Source organism: Metarhizium acridum, assembly GCF_019434415.1.
Source record: "Metarhizium acridum strain ARSEF 324 chromosome Unknown scaffold_1, whole genome shotgun sequence".
NCBI classification, from domain to species: domain Eukaryota; kingdom Fungi; phylum Ascomycota; class Sordariomycetes; order Hypocreales; family Clavicipitaceae; genus Metarhizium; species Metarhizium acridum.
In genome coordinates, this window is record NW_027094015.1 from 2,192,957 (window position 1) to 2,209,387 (window position 16,431).

Here is a 16,431-nt window from a genome sequence, read left to right on the forward strand (position 1 = left end):
TCAAGTCCCTGAGCGAGGTGATGCGCGAGGCGGGCACCGACGACACCAGCTCCGGCTGCGAGATGTGCAAGCCCGCCGTGGCGAGCATCTTGGCCTCCCTCTGGAACCAGCACGTCATGGCCAAAACCACCCACGGCCTGCAGGACACAAACGATCGCTACCTGGGCAATATCCAGCGCAACGGTACCTACTCTGTGGTACCGCGCGTGCCGGGCGGCGAAATCACCCCAGACAAGCTGCTCGCCATTGGCGAGGTGGCCAAGCAATATAACCTGTACACCAAGATTACCGGCGGCCAGAGAATCGACATGTTTGGTGCGAAGAAGCAGGACCTCGTGGATATATGGAGCAAACTCGTTGCAGCGGGCATGGAGTCTGGCCACGCGTACGCCAAATCCCTTCGCACCGTCAAGAGTTGTGTAGGCACGACCTGGTGCCGATTTGGCATAGGTGACAGCGTAGGCATGGCCGTCAGACTGGAAGAGAGGTATAAGAGTATCAGGGCACCGCACAAGATCAAGGGTGGCGTGAGCGGTTGTGTCAGAGAATGTGCAGAAGCCCAGAACAAGGAGTATGTTCTCTCTCTCTCTCTCTTTGTCTCTCCTTCTTTTTCTTCCCCCTCTCGTTCTGCTCTCTCTCACTCCAGCAACTTTTCCCACTCCTACGATATCAAAGACAAAACCGCTAATCACTGGTCCGTAGCTTCGGTCTCATCGCTACAGAGAAGGGCTTCAACATTTTCGTCGCCGGCAACGGCGGTGCCAAACCCAAGCACTCTGAGCTCCTTGCCAAGGACGTGCCTCCCGCAGACGTGGTCCCCATCCTCGACCGCTACCTGATGTTCTACATCCGCACGGCGGACAAGCTCCAACGCACGGCGAGATGGCTGGAGAGCCTCCCCGGCGGCATCAAGTACCTCCGGGAGGTGATCCTCGACGACAAGCTCGGCATCTGCGCCTCGCTGGAAGCGCAAATGAAGGACCTAGTGGCCAGCTACTTTGACGAATGGGCCGAGGCCATCAGGGACCCCGAGATGGTGGCCCAGTTCAAGCAGTTCCAGAACACGCCCGACACGGTCGACAACATGGAAACAGAGCAAGACAGAGGCCAGTCTCGCCCCGTCTACTGGCCCAAGAAACCTGCGGCCCAGGACTTCGGCAGCATGGGCGGCCAGTGGTCCAGCACGGCGTGGGAGCCCGTCATCGAGACCGTCTACTTTGACGGCGCAGACGAGCTCCCCAACGGCATCTCGGCCACCATCAAGCGCGGCGACACGCAGCTCGCCGTTTGGCGGTTCAGAGGCAGATACTACGCCACGCAGCAAATGTGTCCGCACAAGAGGGCCTTTGTCCTCTCGGACGGCCTGGTCGGGCACAATCCCGCAGAGTCGTGCTCCAACGACGACGGCACGCAGCAGTCGGCGCCCTGGATCTCATGCCCGCAGCACAAACGCAACTTTGACATGAGGGACGGCTCCTGCAGCAACGACGGCTCCCTGTCGATTGCTACCTTCTCGGTGGAACCGCGTGAGGACGGCCTGCTGTATCTCAAGCTGCCACCCGTGGAGGAGCTGGATGCCGCGCTGGGGACCACGAAATGGAGAGTTCGCAAGGGAGAGAGTGGTGACTCGCCCTTTGCAGAGCTTGACAGGAAGATACAGCTCGTGGGGAGGAGATCGCGGAGAGTCAACGGAATCAAGCCGACTGTTAACGGGACGCTCGACGGCTCGGTCAACGGACCAGGCTCGGAAAATGTCCGTCCTGCGGTCATGGCTGGTGGAGGAGGTTGTGGGAGTGCACCGGATTGGTGACCATGGTTTTTTTTTTACAGGTATGCATATACACACGTATTCCGTACACACGCAATATTGAGTTTGGGCTATTACTGAGTACGGAGAAAATACAGCGGCCGGTTTATTTATAGACATAGCGATAGAGAGATATCTGCGTACATGCATGTACCCAGTAGGTACCTCAGGTAGGTTAGGTATCTAGGGAAGGTACTACTCTTGTCTAGTACAAAAATACACCCCGGATATCACGGATATCAAGCACAGTGCCGAGTACCTAGTAGGCAGTCATCACCTTCTACTCCTCCTCCCTATTGAACATTGGACAATGCATGGGACACAAGAATACATGTTCAAATCATACATGGATGCCTTGTTCATGGGACATGGCCGCCCGGTCATGCATAATTTCAAAGTACCAAGCGACCCAGACTCGCCCCCCTCCCCCCGGCGTTCAATGAAACTGAGTCCCGAATATACGTACGGAGTACACACTAGTGTATTATTACAGCATTCTTTTCCAGAAAACGGAAATAAAGTATAATTAAAAGTGCATAGTGAACAGGTCCGTCTCCTGGGGATTCCAACCCTCCTCTCCGTTGCCCACCAACGTCTACCCATTCGACCCGAACTGTCTCCCAAGTTCCACAGTGAAATGACTCGTCAACTCGTTATCCCCGTGCCAAGCTGCCTGGCATGCGTGTGTGGTAGTACAAAAACAATTCGACCGAAACCTTTGTGTGAAGAAAACTATCAAGTGGAGTATCATGAATTGTGCAGACTGTGCAACGCCACTAGAACGCCGTGGTGAATATCCAGACCTCCCCTATTCCACGCCAATTATCCCCATTACTCCGTACCTTTTGCCTCTTTTCGTGATCATTCCTGCACGGTCTCGTCATCACTCATGCTGCCGTAGCCAGTATCTATTTCCATGCCAACCAAGCTCTTAGTAACCGCGAGACATCTCTCCACCACCCGCTGCCGCAGTTCAGCATGAATACCACAATGGCTCGCAAATTGCCCGCCGACCCATAGACGCAGAGTTGCCGCGAGCTTTTCCAAAAGAGGCTCAATGCTCTGGTCGCGGTCCTTGTGGAGTAGCAAGTAATCCATGAGTTCCATCACCGAAGTGAATCCTAGTAAGGACATGCATGCCGTGTTTTCGGGTCGTACAATGGAGTTGAGCGAGTCCACATTGGCCAGTTTGGCATTGGGCGTGTTCGCCACCCGCGTAAGATGTGCAATGGCCATGGCACATCGCAAAGCAATTGAAAAGTCGACTGTAAAGTCGTCAAATCGATGGCCAACGATCATGTTCGATTTGGAGAATGGAACTGTGAGCCTGTCTGATTTGAGAGCCTGCAGCGCGGCTGCAATGTGAGCTCCACGAGACTGTTTCACAAGCACGGCACGGGCCAATATGGCGCGCATCTGAGCATATGAGCCAATCGGCGAAATCCGGATGGCTATGTCGATGGCACCTTCAGCCGTATCTGGTGTTGATGGTGCGTCCCTATCCAGCGCATCACCAAGGACGCGGTGCAAAACCTGGGTGGACCACCACGCAGCCACGGCATCCAAGGGAGAACTTATAGCAACATCATCGACAACACTATCCATGTTGTCGATGGGATCCGTGACATTGTGTGTTGTATCCATGTTGAAGGCCAAGTTGTGGGCACGCTGAATGACGTGCGGGCTGAGAACATCATCACAATCCTGTTCGACCAAGGCGACAAGATGCTCAGGAAGTTCGTCGTCATGTGGCACAGAACTTGAGTCCCCGCGGCGCAACTGAGCAAGAAGCTGGTTTAGTTGCCGGGCTTCGTTCCACTTTGACCTAGCCAGTTCCGCAGCAATAATGTTCACTCCTGCCTGCACAATTCTGCTGCTGGTCACTCGCCATAGGAGAACACGGATATGGAGTGCCTTCAGCATGAGCCGGAAGGGAGTGTCGGGCAACGTGCCAGATGCAAGCAGAGTCAAGACCAATCGGCTTTTGCAAATGTCCATATCTCCACCTGCTAGCTGCGAGTCCAAGGCAATGGACCAGGCCTTGACTCTGGCGATTTCTTGCTCCCGGGTTATCCCTGTGAGCATGTGCAAAACGTGAGTTCCGCAAACGTTACGTAAGCTAAGCTTCATCGCCTTCACAATGAGTGCTGCGGCTTCAAGGAAAAAGTTGCGCCGAGGAACCCAGACGGTTTGAATTGACGTGAGCCAAGCCTGTCGCCGGATTTGAATGGAGGATGCCAAGGATGGAGCTTTGCGTAGCACAGCGGGATGTGGCTTCCTGGACCTTGAATTGGTAGAAGAAAACAAGGAGGGCACGAAAATCCAAAGACATGTGCCCAAAAGCAACAGAGTCTTCAAAGACGACAGAGCATGATACCCCATGATCTGCACATCAAGACTTGATGCAACAGACCCAAGCAAGTGAAGTGGCAAGGCGAAGAGACCACGTCCTTCTGTCGTTTCCGTGCTAGCTTCCGACTCTCGCACGGCCTCGATAATCATGAGACCAGCGAGAGAGCCCACCATGAGCTTTCCAAAATAAGGATTGCCTTGGAAGAAGCCGTTTTGTTGGGCTTGTTGGGCTTGCTGGTGTTGCTGTTGTATTTGTTGCTGGCGCATCATCGAAGGGTTGCCGCCGCGGAAAGATTGTTGGGGCACTGGATACGGCTGACCGACAGCCATTTGGGCTGATATGATTCTCTTCATGTCGTCGGGTACCTGAATCATGCCAGATGACGCTGGGTTACTGGGCTGGGGAGTGCCCATGGGCGAGCTACTGAATTGTTGAGGATTGTCTTGAGCATATTGCATAGGAGTGGGTGGATGTTGCATGGGGCTGATAGATCCGTTCATAGCGCCAGCCATAAAGAGCTTCTCGAAAGCGGCAATGCGGGCTTGCATGGCAGCATTTTCTTCCAGCAGACGATTATTTCGCTTCTCAAGATGGCGAATATATTCAGTGGCTTTGCTTAGGACCTGCATACGACCGTGGTTGTCAGTGATTCTAGTTCTTCCCATTGGCAGAGAATAACCACATCGCCTCATGTCCAAACAGCACAAGGGACAAGGATGGAATATACCGTTGCTTTGTTCAACTTATGAGCCGGTGTAAGCCCATGCAACTCCTCTCGATCCTCTGTGGTATCTTCGCCCCTAGCACTCTTGCACATGATCCGCAGGCTGGGAACGCTGTCTCGTAGGGCGGCAATCTTGTCGTTGATATTGGTCCGGTACCGCTTCTCAATCATATTGTGAGCGGTCTTCTTGACCGGCTTGTCATCATCATCGACGTCGTCTTCATCTTCTGGGTCCGACGACACCTTTCGCTTCCTGGAATCCCTTTTTAATCCATCGGCTTGCTCTGGTGATGAGGCGGTGCCTCCTTTTGAGTCATTGTTAGCGGAATCTGGGCTTGAGGCACTCTTGGGCGAGTTGTACTGAAGGTGGGGAGGCATTGCAATGTTTCGTAATTTCTGCTGGAGAGCTGGCGACATTGGCACCGCAGCTGGCTGTCTAGCAGTGTTCAGAGCCTCTGCGTTCGGGGCTCCGAACACGACGTTCGAATTGACATCTGATGGTGCGAAGCCGGCAAAGTTGAACGGCCCATCCGGGGATTGGTCAAAGACAGGAAAAGACCAGGCAGGAGCACTAACGCCCGGTTGGGTTGTTGGTGCGGTACTTGCGCCTATATCGATGTTGTCGTAGGCTGGCGCGGCTTGAAAGTCCCAGTTTGATGTACTTGTAGACGGGGGGTAAAGTTGCTGTCGCTGTTGTTGCTGTTGTTGCTGCTGCTGCTGCTGTTGTTGTTGGGCGCTGGGATCGGCCTCGGCTAGGGATGACGAGTTTGCCGAAGCTTCTGTTGCCGCACCGGACTCGTTAATGAAACCGAAATTTGGGTCCTCGAACCCAAAGCGGTTCGCGGCGCCCTCGTCGGCCATGACACTGGCGCGCGAGCTCAAGTGCTCACCGACGGGCTCGTCGGTCGTGTGAAATGGTCTGGCGCGGCGGGTGGCGGGCGGCCAAATGCCGGTGGGGGTGTTGGATCGTTCCTTTGCAATTCCCGGCAAAAGGTAATAGTTCCTAGATGTCCAACAGCTCGGTAATGCTAAGGCGTGGTATGTGGCAGGCGCAAGCAAACGAAATGTAGGGTTATGGGGATGAAGACACGAAGTGGTGCGTGGTGCGGTTTGGAATCGAATGACGGCGGGCTGGCAGTCGTTCGACTATCGGCTGTGGCAGGGTAGAGTCCGACGTCGAGGCACCAATGAGAAGTGCGCGTGCCATGCAACCAGACAGGATCTGCTGGAGAGCTGGCCGGCAAATCGACTGATGCGGCCGAGGATTATTATGTTTCGGCCTGGATTCAAATAAGAAAAGGAAGCGTCAATGGCGGATGGTGTTGGGTTTGGGTTTGTCGTCGTCCAAGCTCCCACTTCTCCCGATTCCAGATAAAGCTGGATGGGGGGAGGGCATGGGACTTGAGATTGGAGATCCCGATCGAAGACCTCAGAACCGGAGAAACACCAAGAGCAAGCTTGAATAGAAAAGGACGGCAAGACAACACCCTAAAAAATAAAGCTCACGCACTTGAGGTCGCAGAATCGGGGAAACTTTGGACTCGAATCAGTACTTGGAATGAATGGACCCAGCCGCAACGAGGAAACTGGGAAGAAGCTTGAATGTCCGGTCAAAATTCTGCAGCGGTATCAGAGTAACGGAGCCAGCGCCGACAGGAAGCGCCAGTAGCGACAGCAGTACGGAGTAGCAAAAAGCCAAAGCAGGAGAGCACCAACCAACCAGCAGGAGCAGCAGACAGGCAGCAGAACCACAAGGGCCGCCAAGCAAATCGGGGCGAGGTCGACATGGATCGGTGCCGGGGTCGTAGCTCCAGTCTAGTTCGTCTCCTAGTCAGTTCTCTTGGTCTGGCTGGTCTCGTGGGTGTGCATCTATTGGGAGCTGTATGCATGGGCGCCGTACAATGCATGATGGCTAGCTTGATTTGGTAAGAACTCCATAGTCCACACCCCCTGGTGTGTATAATAGAAAAAAAAATGGAAATGTGTCTTCAAAAAACGCGTCTCGTAATTCTGCATTTTCGGCTTCAAATTTCCGGATTTTTTTGAACAGGCTCGAGCCGCCTCGAGCAGCAGCAGCCTAATTCTTTCAAAAGCGCGATTTTCGGTGTTCTATTTAAAGTGCACACATTCTATGGGACCGGCTATTAATCCGGGTCTTTTAGGGGCTTGTCGTCACGATAATTACATCCTCCGCGATTGACGCTTGTGACGGGCTGCTTCTAGCAGCTTGTATGACTGTTGATCTCGTGGCCCTAGTATTTACAGTTTCTGATCATCTTGAGGACTGTAAGCCGTCTCTGTAGCTGCCCTGTGTTCTTGGCTGCGATTGCCCTTCAATTTCTGCCTGTGTGAGTGTTCTCCGTATGCTTGAATTGAAAACTGAGGAACATCACGACTTCCACGCGATTACTTAAAATTACGGCGTGGCAGACCGGATGGATGTGTGTGTATCGAGGTTTGGGGCGATGTGGGCTATATCACTCATGCAGACGGAGTACAGCTCCTAGATGTACTCCTTCCATGTTGCTCTCTGGAGGCAAAGATGAGCACGACGCAGAGCTCCTTCCTACCTTTTCCCGTTCTCCTGTACTCCCGCACGCAAAGGCCCCAGGGTGGTGGGTGGTACAAAGCCACTTACTTAGTCACGTACCACGGACCATCCACGGAGAGGACGGAGTACCAGACCAGGCACTGGGGATATGAATCACGACGCACGGGCGCTGCGGCAGCCTGCAGATGGTCCTGGTCCTGGCCCAGGTTCCTGACAACGGCGGCGAACTTTGATGGCGACAAGCAACCTGGCCAGGGTGCGCGACGTGCCCCGGGTACCCATGGGGCTCGGGGCGCAAGGGTGGCGGCACATGCCGGGTGGAGGGAACAAACATCGTATGATCCGGACGCTGGCGTCGTGCCCAGTTGGTGACTTTTGTCCTTTGACTGGCTGGAGGAAGGCGCACTGGTACCTCTGTAACACTCAGCGGCTACTTTATGTCTACAGCCAGCTACGAAGAACTTGCCTACCAAGTACTTACCGACGTACGCAGTGCCTACCAGGTACCTAGCTTACCAGTTAGGTTGTTACTCCGCAGTATGTCCAGATATCAGTTGCCAGGTGCCTCAATTATCTGGTAGGAGAAAAGTCCAGAGACACTACGTAATACCAGCAGCAAGCGCCAACAGTGAATAGTCCAACGGTCTTTCCTCTGTGCTCGCGGATTCGTTGGAAATGGCAGGACCACCCAAAGCGTTTTGCTCAAGCGACGTTGGAAAGAGCCAAAGAAGACAAGACGCCCATTACCACGCCGCCACCACCAGTTAACCCCACTCTCCTTCCGTACAGGCTGCTTGGCCTACATTTTTGTGCCCAAGTCCTGGCTGCCAAGCATCGAGCTCCGGTTTACTGCAAAGGCGTGTCAGAGGCGGAGGTAGCAGAGCGTGGCCTATAAGGACCACGCCCCACCATCCTTCTTGCGACCGGCGACAGGCGACAGGGCGGCGGGCAGAGTGGGGCGGGCAGTCGGGATCCGCTAGTCTACAAGCCCGCAAGCCTGCCCCGCCCCCCGCCCCCCCAAACCAGCGCCGCTGCCCGGTCTTGTCAGATACTCTTGTTTGCTTTTTTTCCCTGCATCACTCTATTCCTGAAATTCAATTGATTCTTCACATCAGACAAGCACACTGCTTTCGCTTGAGGAAATAACTGGCCAAATGCAACTTACCGGAGGCCAATTCCGAGGATCGACGGTGGACCGGAGCGGTTGAACGGAATGTATTGCGGAGTATTGTACTCGGTACGGCGGCCGTTATCACATCTTTGATGAGCCAACGGGGTACGAGCACGGACAACACCGTTGAAGATTTTTGCCTGTCCTTATACATGCCGCATCATACCCAGCATTACCGGCGAACCAGCAAGTCCTCATGGCATTGAGACATGTCATCAGCGCCAACCGAGCGTCCGCAATGCGCATTTGACCTCAACAAAAGCTCTTCACTGCTGTGTACGGAATAGTACTCCGTACTTGCCTTCAATATTGCCCACATTATCCTCTAATATTGCCCACATTGAAAACGCCACGCCGTCACCGTCATTGTTCGAGTCTCCCTTCAGCCTTGGCCTTTGCCCCCGTACAAATACAATGTGTGTGGTATCAGAAGCACGTTCTCGGTGCCATTACCTTGTGCGCACCGATATCGAATCACGCACGAGCAGCCCATCATCCTTGTGCGGATCCTACAGTCCTGGAATTGTCTCCGTGCTCCTTACGGAGTGCCTCAAGCGATACAATTTCACAACAGTACTCCCTCCGTACGCCGCTGCCGACATTAAAAATTAATTCACGGGCCCTCTCAATCCCGCACTGCCGGTGGCCCAGTTCGCGATCCGCCCGTGTTTGTGCCCTCTCTAGCCATGGTCAAGGTCACTCCGGCAGTGTGGAGTGTCAACTTCATCCCGTCTGGTCCATCCTGCATCTCCTCTCGGCACGCTTTTCATTCGCTGAAAGGAGTGTGCTAGCGTGCTTACGTTTTTTGTACCAAGAAAATCTCTAGGAACAAAAATCTGGTGGCTTTCGTCTCCACTTTATTCGTTTTGTTCCGATCTTTCCTTGTTACAAAACACAGTCAAGACACATTGACCCGACCTGACCCTGCTGCTTCACCGGATGAACTAATGAGCTAAATGGTGAGGCTGCAACTCAAAGTAAAATGCACATGGCCTCACAGACCTCTCGGCAATAACATTGGAGTCTTCTCCATGTCCTTTGACCTTGTGTGGGGGCCATGTCAGCTGCAACTACTCCGTACGGAGTACTACTGACAAGACAGCTTATCGGAATTTTTTTCAATACATTAGACTTTTTAACAGCCCGTGATGAATTCGGGCCTATCTGATGATTGCTGTACAACAGAACCAGGGGCCGCGCGCGTATGTCACTAGTAGCTACTCGGTATGTACTAAATACAATACGGCCCAAGATAGTGTCACTCACTGACTCTCTCCTCCTTGCTCGGCTATCGTCCGCGCAGGAGCCCAAAAGCTGCTGACGACAACGGACAGGCTCAGCACTTATTGTGCATATGAATGTACCGAGTGGCAAGCAAACAAACGAAATATCGGCGTGAAATCTCCAGGGTCATCGAAACAGAGGCCTCCAATAATAATATATGGCTGCTGTGTGCTAGTAATTGACACGGGACGAGGTCAAGCATTGAATACTACATATCGCCAAGCAATAGCTCTTTCGCGGTACGTACGGAGTAGTACTTGCTAATTTTCACACGATGCCAAGCTCCAAATTGACCTCCGTCATGTTTCTCACCAGCGCCGCCTGAAGTTCCTCCTCTCCAAGGTCACCCCCTGTCCAGCCCGCCACGGACCCTCGGCATCAGATAAAAGTGAACATCGTTCATGAAGTCTCGGGTCCCTTCGAATACGATGGACGGCACGCGTCGTTCTGGCAGGTCCATCATACCGCATCAGGAACCACCTGCTCCGCAATGCCTCGACAAATCCTCGACCAACTCACTGGGCCCCCCTTCCATATCCTTATCCTTTGTGCTAATAAACAAGTCTCCGTCCTGTATGTACGAGGGTATGTACGGAGGATGTATGTACATAGGTATCCATCCGCACGCCGCGAGCAATTCTGCCGCAATGGAAATATCCCCTTGCTGGCCCACGGGAGCGAGCCATGAACCTGTCCAAGGGACATGGTATCGTCGCGGCCAGACTCCAACGGTCTGTCCCGACATTGTAGCACTCGTTTCTTCTGTCACGCTGAGCATACCGTCGCCATGGAGTTTCGTCGATGACAACCGCCAGTCCCGCTCGGCCTGCAAGGGGCGCAGTCAAACGCCGAACTCAACAAGTCGCTGGCTCTATCGGCGGTACCTTGCCGGATCGTGCTTGTCGATGCTACAGCAGAGATTTGGCTTGCTGAATGCGGCGCCTATATGCAAACGCTGTTATAGACGAGCCCGCTAGTTCGGAGGCAAATTGATGATACAATGCAACGTAACCGACAAGTCTGGGTGCTCCCTCCCCCCACCCAGGGACCGCAAAGGATGGCAAAGAAGGTATGAAGCGCCGACGATGATGCTCGAAAACCCCAGCTTGCAAAGGCCGGGGGGGCTCCTGGCTTTCTGACAGCGTAGACGGCATCTAGATGAATTTTGCTTCAATCAGCATCTTGAAGCATAGTCTCGCTAATTCTTCCCCTTGTACACTTCAGTGAGGCTGTATCTGCGTGGAAGCATGCCATCTCTGGCTTGTTCGGAGGCATGCGGGTAGCCAGGTACCTGGCCACCGATTCATGAGACAGCTCAAAAGTTCGTCTTCCACGCCAAGACAAACAAACCGGAGGACCAAAGGCTCCGATAATTTCGTCTGCAGTGACCTGAGAACTGGTTGCGAGATCATAACGAGGGAGGAATTTATTCAGGGCTTCGCAAACTCAGTCGCATGTCACATTGACCCGGAGCGGTCGAGCTGTGCCCATTTGTATAACCCGCTCCACAATGCAATGAAGAGAGGATGCGTCTGTCTCGGTGGGTGACAATGGGTAGCAAGCAGTAGTAGGCCTCATAAACCATCATGCCGGAATCCCAAGTCCTCGGGGTCCGGCCCGTACCGTCACTCTACAATGGCATCTGTGTAAGTAGGCTGGACGGGAATGTCCTGCCATCGTCCACAGGAAGTCGAGCGTCGCGTTGACTCATGCGAAGCTGGACACCAACGTGAGAGAGCATCTTATCAGACACGGAGAACATTCCACGGTAGCATCGCCACACCCACCACTCCTCCAAACACGTCCGCACGCCTTGGGGGCTTCAGATATACCTCCACCCACTGGAAAATCCTCCGGGCCACTTGGTCCCTCACGTATGTATGCCTGAAACTCTTCCCCCGACGCCCTGGCAAATAATATAGGGCAGAAATCCAACTTGTTCCCCCAGCAGCTCGCCATCCCGGGCCCCCATTCCCGCTAGTAAACAAAATCCTCAGCAGGCTGCTCGCCCGCTTGACAATATCCATCCATATGTGAACACCTGCACCACAGCTGTCCACGCGTCAAGATCCTCCCTCCCACCATACCGAGTGAGACTATTAAAAACCAGTGAGTCTTCTGAGTGCTTCGTCATGCTCTCGAACAGCTGGAGCACAGGGTGCTGTATAGATACTCGAACTCCTCCCCTATCCCATGCGTACCCCATCTCGGCGCAAATACCGGGCACAGCGGCGTCTAATATGCATTTCCGCATCTCGCGATATGCTCCCAAATTTTGCTAAGCAAGTTGGCTTAAGACGGTTTGAAGGACATTTTCGGCCTTGCACGTTGCAGCGTCATGTGATGACTTGAGTACTCGTAGCAAACTGCTCGCAGGAAGGAGGCACATTTGATATTGAGCTCTTCTACTACCGTAGCCGCCAAGGAGTGTCTTACCACGGCCTTGGAAGCCATCGAGCCAGATCCTCGTAACAAGCCTCATGTCTGGGTTCCAGAAGTGACGGTCTTGGCGGGCTTTGACGAAGTAGCAGAGGTCGTCATCATCATAGGCGAGGCTACAGGTCCCCTGGGAGCGTCTCTGTAGGAGATAGTTCCATTGTTGGCTACGGGCTGAAGTCGTTGATGAAGGACGACTTCGCGCGGATCTGGGGACCGCGTTCCTCGCCATGGTAGACTTGCATTACATGCGGCGCGGCTCCTGAGGCCATCGCGGGTTGAGAAACGAATCTACGGCCTCCGCAGAGCGTTTCTACGAGAACTGAGCCCGCCGGTGCATATGCATGCACGGCGTTGATGCCGTGACGAAGCTGCGATCCTCGTGACGGTTGGATGTGTGTAGTAAATCGACTGCCGCTGTCAGCCTCGTTTCAAACCCCGATATGGACTAGCAAGGGCGAAGAAACGGCAATGATCGTCGCAACAACCTGGCCGTCTCCCCACGGGGGTAAAGTACTTGACCGGATTTTTTTACTACTACAAGTCTGTGGCGGAATACACTTGCCCATCCAGAAGTATACGCTAATATATACTACAGCATATTATAGTACAGGGCGCGATAGCCAGGTACCTGGTCTCGCCAAATACTCCCACCACTAACTATCGTATGCTCTGCACGATCCGCGCATTATGGATGTGCATCCCGCATGTAATCTATAAAACAGATGAAAAGAAGAGTCTATTATAGGGTAACTGGCTGGCAAGAAAGTCCACACGTCTTGTTCTGCATTAGTTCCTCTGCGGAATCCTCGGTAACATGTGTCACGTATCAGATCGCCAAGCCTCACCTCAACGCTGTCTATCAATCTCTTCCAGAGCGTTCCAACAAGCAAGCATGCATTTTTTTTCTTCTCTCGGCCCACCCGGCGGAAACGCATGTACGTACAAAGCTGATGGGCACCGATGGTACGGAGGATGCGGAGGACACGGAGCACGTATTCCCACTCAAAAGGTCCACGCCCATCAGGAAGATGGCGGCTGTTCTTTGTCCTCGGGAAACCTCCGACGCGGACGCAAGATTATCCTGACGTTACATGCGCCCCCCCCCCAGCGAGCCAAGACGACCAAATCGCCAACTCTATCCACTGTATCTGCATTGACCCGTCGGATGAGATAAATGGTACGCTCTCATACTAGTCTCCGGCCAAATATCCTGTGCCATTGTATCATATTAATTGCACTACGGAGCGTACAATGAATGGCTCGTATCGTACAGTCATGCCCCCCCGGCGAGTGACTCCTAGTCAGTGGTGATCCTCTGGGCCACTTGGTCGTTTGCCTGCTACGGAGTAGTTCAACCCGAATCAACAACTGGGCTGCAGGGCCCCCGGCCTGCCAAGATCTCAAAAGACAACAACCTTGTAAGAAATGGCAGACTGAAGCCAAGCCGCCTCCAGAAGTCTAAATCTTGAGCCCCGTGGCGCTCAATGTCAATGCACTGGCTGAGTTATCAAGGACGACAACCCACGTTGGGCCCGCTGGGCAAGACTGACTGACCTGAAGCTCAATCGTTTGATTCACACCAACACAAGAGGGATAGGATGTACAGTGGTAGTATGTATAGAGCATATATGGGAAATAGTATCCTTGTTCGACTGGAGAGGATCTACCTCGTCAAGAAGTCGTTATTACAGAAAGGAAATACAAACATGGTTCCACCCAATCGTGGCGTTCCCATCACGTCCAACCCGAACCCTTAACCCCGTACCCTAAATATTGGCTTTCGCAAACACTAATCTATAAAAAAACGAGCCAAGAAAAACGTAGCGGTATGCTAGCTAGTGTGATGACATAGTAAAATACCCTTTGTGCTGGGTCATGTGAAAAAAAGAGAGGCCGCATCAATGGTATAGTCTTCATCCATGCAGATTAATCGTGGTCGCGAGGCGTGCTCTCAGAAGCCTTTTATTACCACATCTCCTCAGAACTCTTGACCAGTTCCGTAGTGGGTGTCTTGGGAATCATTCTCCTCATTCTCTTTCGGTCCTCCTTGGTCACTAGAGAAGGGGTAATGGGTACAAGTGGCGTAAATGGCTGGTAGGGCGAATAAGGTACCGCACCAGCAGTCATTGGTGTTTTCCCGGTAGTTGGTGACAGTGGGCCGCGTCTCTCAAAGACAGTCTGCTTCGTCGTCTGAGGCGTAGCGGACGGCGAGGCAAGAGAGTGCTCGTAAGCTCTCAACGGCAAGTTACCACCAGTACGCACTGCCGAGGGCGCGTTGGCTCTTTGGAATCTAACCCCAGGCTTGGAAGATGAGGGCAGAGAAGGGAAAGTGGCGCCGGCTTTCGGGGACGAGGGTAGCCCAACCAGAGGCGTTTGCGATGTAGCCGACTCGGGTTCGGCCTCGGATTTTGCACTATTTGAAGAGTTTGACGGGCCAAGTTGTGAATTAATACGCTCGTCGATGCTTTGTATGCTTCCGGGAGACATGCTTGGTGCAGGAGGAGTGCCGCTACTCCGGACCTGGGCTCCAAAGGGAGTCTGATCCGTAGGAATCGGAGGAGGCGGCGGAGGTGCATAGTTTCTGTGAGGGATCGTATTCATCTCCCGCGATTCGTATCTTGGAAATGTTGCTGACTGGGGAGTCATTATCGGCGGCGAGATATGCACGCCCTTGATAGGCTTCTTCCGTGGAGAGCGCAGCGCTGAGAAGAAGGAAGAAGTCCTGGACTGTGTCTTGCCTTCATGCTCTGCATTCAGGTTCAAGCTTGCCGGCTTGGTTTTGTCTCTCCCCGACAGTGTCGTAGCAGACTTGTCAAAAGCTGATGCTCGCTGCTGGTTCGGGTAAACGGGGGCGTCCAATACAATTCCGCGCTGTTTAGCATCTTCATGATTCATGACATGCTTGTACATCTCTTCCAGTTGATTTTGCGCCATTTTTCTGTCTTGAGCAACAACAGATTGATCAACTGAAGGGTTTACCCCTGGGTGGCCGACAGAAGATATTGGTGAAGGGTAAATATACGGCTTGAGAGGGGGAAGAGTATTATCGTTAAACTGAGTGTTTATGGGTGATTGATACGAGAAATTAGGGACCGCCGAGCGTCGAAGATGTGATTGCGGATTGAACTGGTTTAGGGGAAAGGCGGTCGATGGTGAGTCGGTGTCGTAAATCGCCTTGGAATCGTCAAAGTCGGCCTCGTCGTTGCCGGCCTGGATATGCTGCCGTCTTTTCTTGGCGAGTGAAAGCAGGGTTATGGCGACCAGCACCAATGATACGCCGTATGCTGCAACAATACCGCCAATCTGCGCAGGGAGATACTTTGTGTCTCTCAGGGCTCTGACTGAAAACGCTGGACCGTCCTGGGGAGCTGGTGCAGGACTCCAGTCAATGCCGAGAGGATTGTCGTCTCGCTTGATAGCGTCAAAGACCTGCTCCGTAGCTGCTGGGCCCGAGTGAGCGAGCGTGAAGAGGAAGGAAAGTGACAGAAAGGTCAGAGAAGAGACCAGTCGCAAATAACAGTGTGGCATCGTGGAGAGGAAGTAAGCCCTTTAAGGCGGCGATCACTGTGTGATGTGACCTCCTGGAGGAAGTCGATAAGACATGGTTTGAAGGAGAATTTACCAGGTCGGGGACGGATATGAGGCGTCGTTCCGGTATATACATGCCCAGTGAGCCATTGAGCGGCTGCTGACGGTGGGAAGTGTGTCAAACATTGGCGCCGGGCTGTGAAGCGCGTGTTGGTTTGCTGAGGCCAGAGGCATTGCTCGACCGGGCCCTGGCCGGGCTTCAGTTTCTGACCGGACTTGCATGATGGCGTTTGGACGGGCCACCCTCTTGTGGTGAATCACACCGCAGGAAGGCAGAAGGACAAAAGGTGCACACAGGAGGACCGATGGTGTTGACGAATTGTGGTTGGATGGTTGGTGGTGATGGCAGGGATGCTAAGCGCCGAGTTCGAAGTGATGAGGGGATGAATCCTGTGATTGGATGAAGAGTGAGGGACTTGCATACGCTAAGTGTTGGTGCCCGAAGATCCAGCCCCTGCTTCTGAAGTGCTGAACATATCACATTTCATCTGAGCATCTGAGCATCTGCTCAGAG

The 16,431-nt window shown here is 53.4% G+C and overlaps 5 protein-coding genes across 6 annotated transcripts; 1 reads left to right on the forward strand and 4 right to left on the reverse strand.

Moving 5' to 3' along the window:
* Nucleotides 1-20: 20 nt before the first annotated feature.
* Nucleotides 21-1,810, forward strand: NIT6_2 (Nitrite reductase [NAD(P)H]; the record flags this gene model as incomplete). Its single annotated transcript, XM_007811642.2, has 2 exons — nucleotides 21-571; nucleotides 703-1,810. 2 exons carry the CDS (start codon nucleotides 21-23, stop codon nucleotides 1,808-1,810), a joined length of 1,659 nt encoding a protein of 552 aa, XP_007809833.2.
* Nucleotides 1,811-1,910: 100 nt separating this feature from the next.
* J3458_000633 (uncharacterized protein) lies at nucleotides 1,911-6,237 on the reverse strand. 2 transcript variants are annotated; one of them, XM_007811641.2, is made up of 2 exons: nucleotides 4,888-6,237; nucleotides 1,911-4,783 (listed from the first exon to the last, which is right to left on the reverse strand). In XM_007811641.2, the coding sequence occupies exons 1-2, from the start codon at nucleotides 5,743-5,745 to the stop codon at nucleotides 2,669-2,671; spliced, it is 2,973 nt and encodes a 990-aa protein (XP_007809832.1). In that variant the 5' UTR covers nucleotides 5,746-6,237; the 3' UTR covers nucleotides 1,911-2,668. The 2 variants fall into 2 exon arrangements, with proteins under 2 accessions (XP_007809832.1, XP_065978132.1); XM_066116250.1 differs by having other exon boundaries at nucleotides 1,911-6,218.
* A 4,122-nt stretch (nucleotides 6,238-10,359) lies between these two features.
* J3458_000634 (uncharacterized protein) lies at nucleotides 10,360-10,668 on the reverse strand (the record flags this gene model as incomplete). Its single annotated transcript, XM_066116251.1, has 1 exon — nucleotides 10,360-10,668. One exon carries the CDS (start codon nucleotides 10,666-10,668, stop codon nucleotides 10,360-10,362), a length of 309 nt encoding a protein of 102 aa, XP_065978133.1.
* Nucleotides 10,669-12,168: 1,500 nt separating this feature from the next.
* J3458_000635 (uncharacterized protein) lies at nucleotides 12,169-12,558 on the reverse strand (the record flags this gene model as incomplete). The annotated part of the gene is made up of 1 exon (XM_066116252.1): nucleotides 12,169-12,558. The coding sequence occupies one exon, from the start codon at nucleotides 12,556-12,558 to the stop codon at nucleotides 12,169-12,171; it is 390 nt and encodes a 129-aa protein (XP_065978134.1).
* A 1,736-nt stretch (nucleotides 12,559-14,294) lies between these two features.
* On the reverse strand, nucleotides 14,295-15,857 carry J3458_000636 (uncharacterized protein; the record flags this gene model as incomplete). Its single annotated transcript, XM_007811640.2, has 1 exon — nucleotides 14,295-15,857. One exon carries the CDS (start codon nucleotides 15,855-15,857, stop codon nucleotides 14,295-14,297), a length of 1,563 nt encoding a protein of 520 aa, XP_007809831.2.
* Between the last annotated feature and the right edge of the window lie 574 nt (nucleotides 15,858-16,431).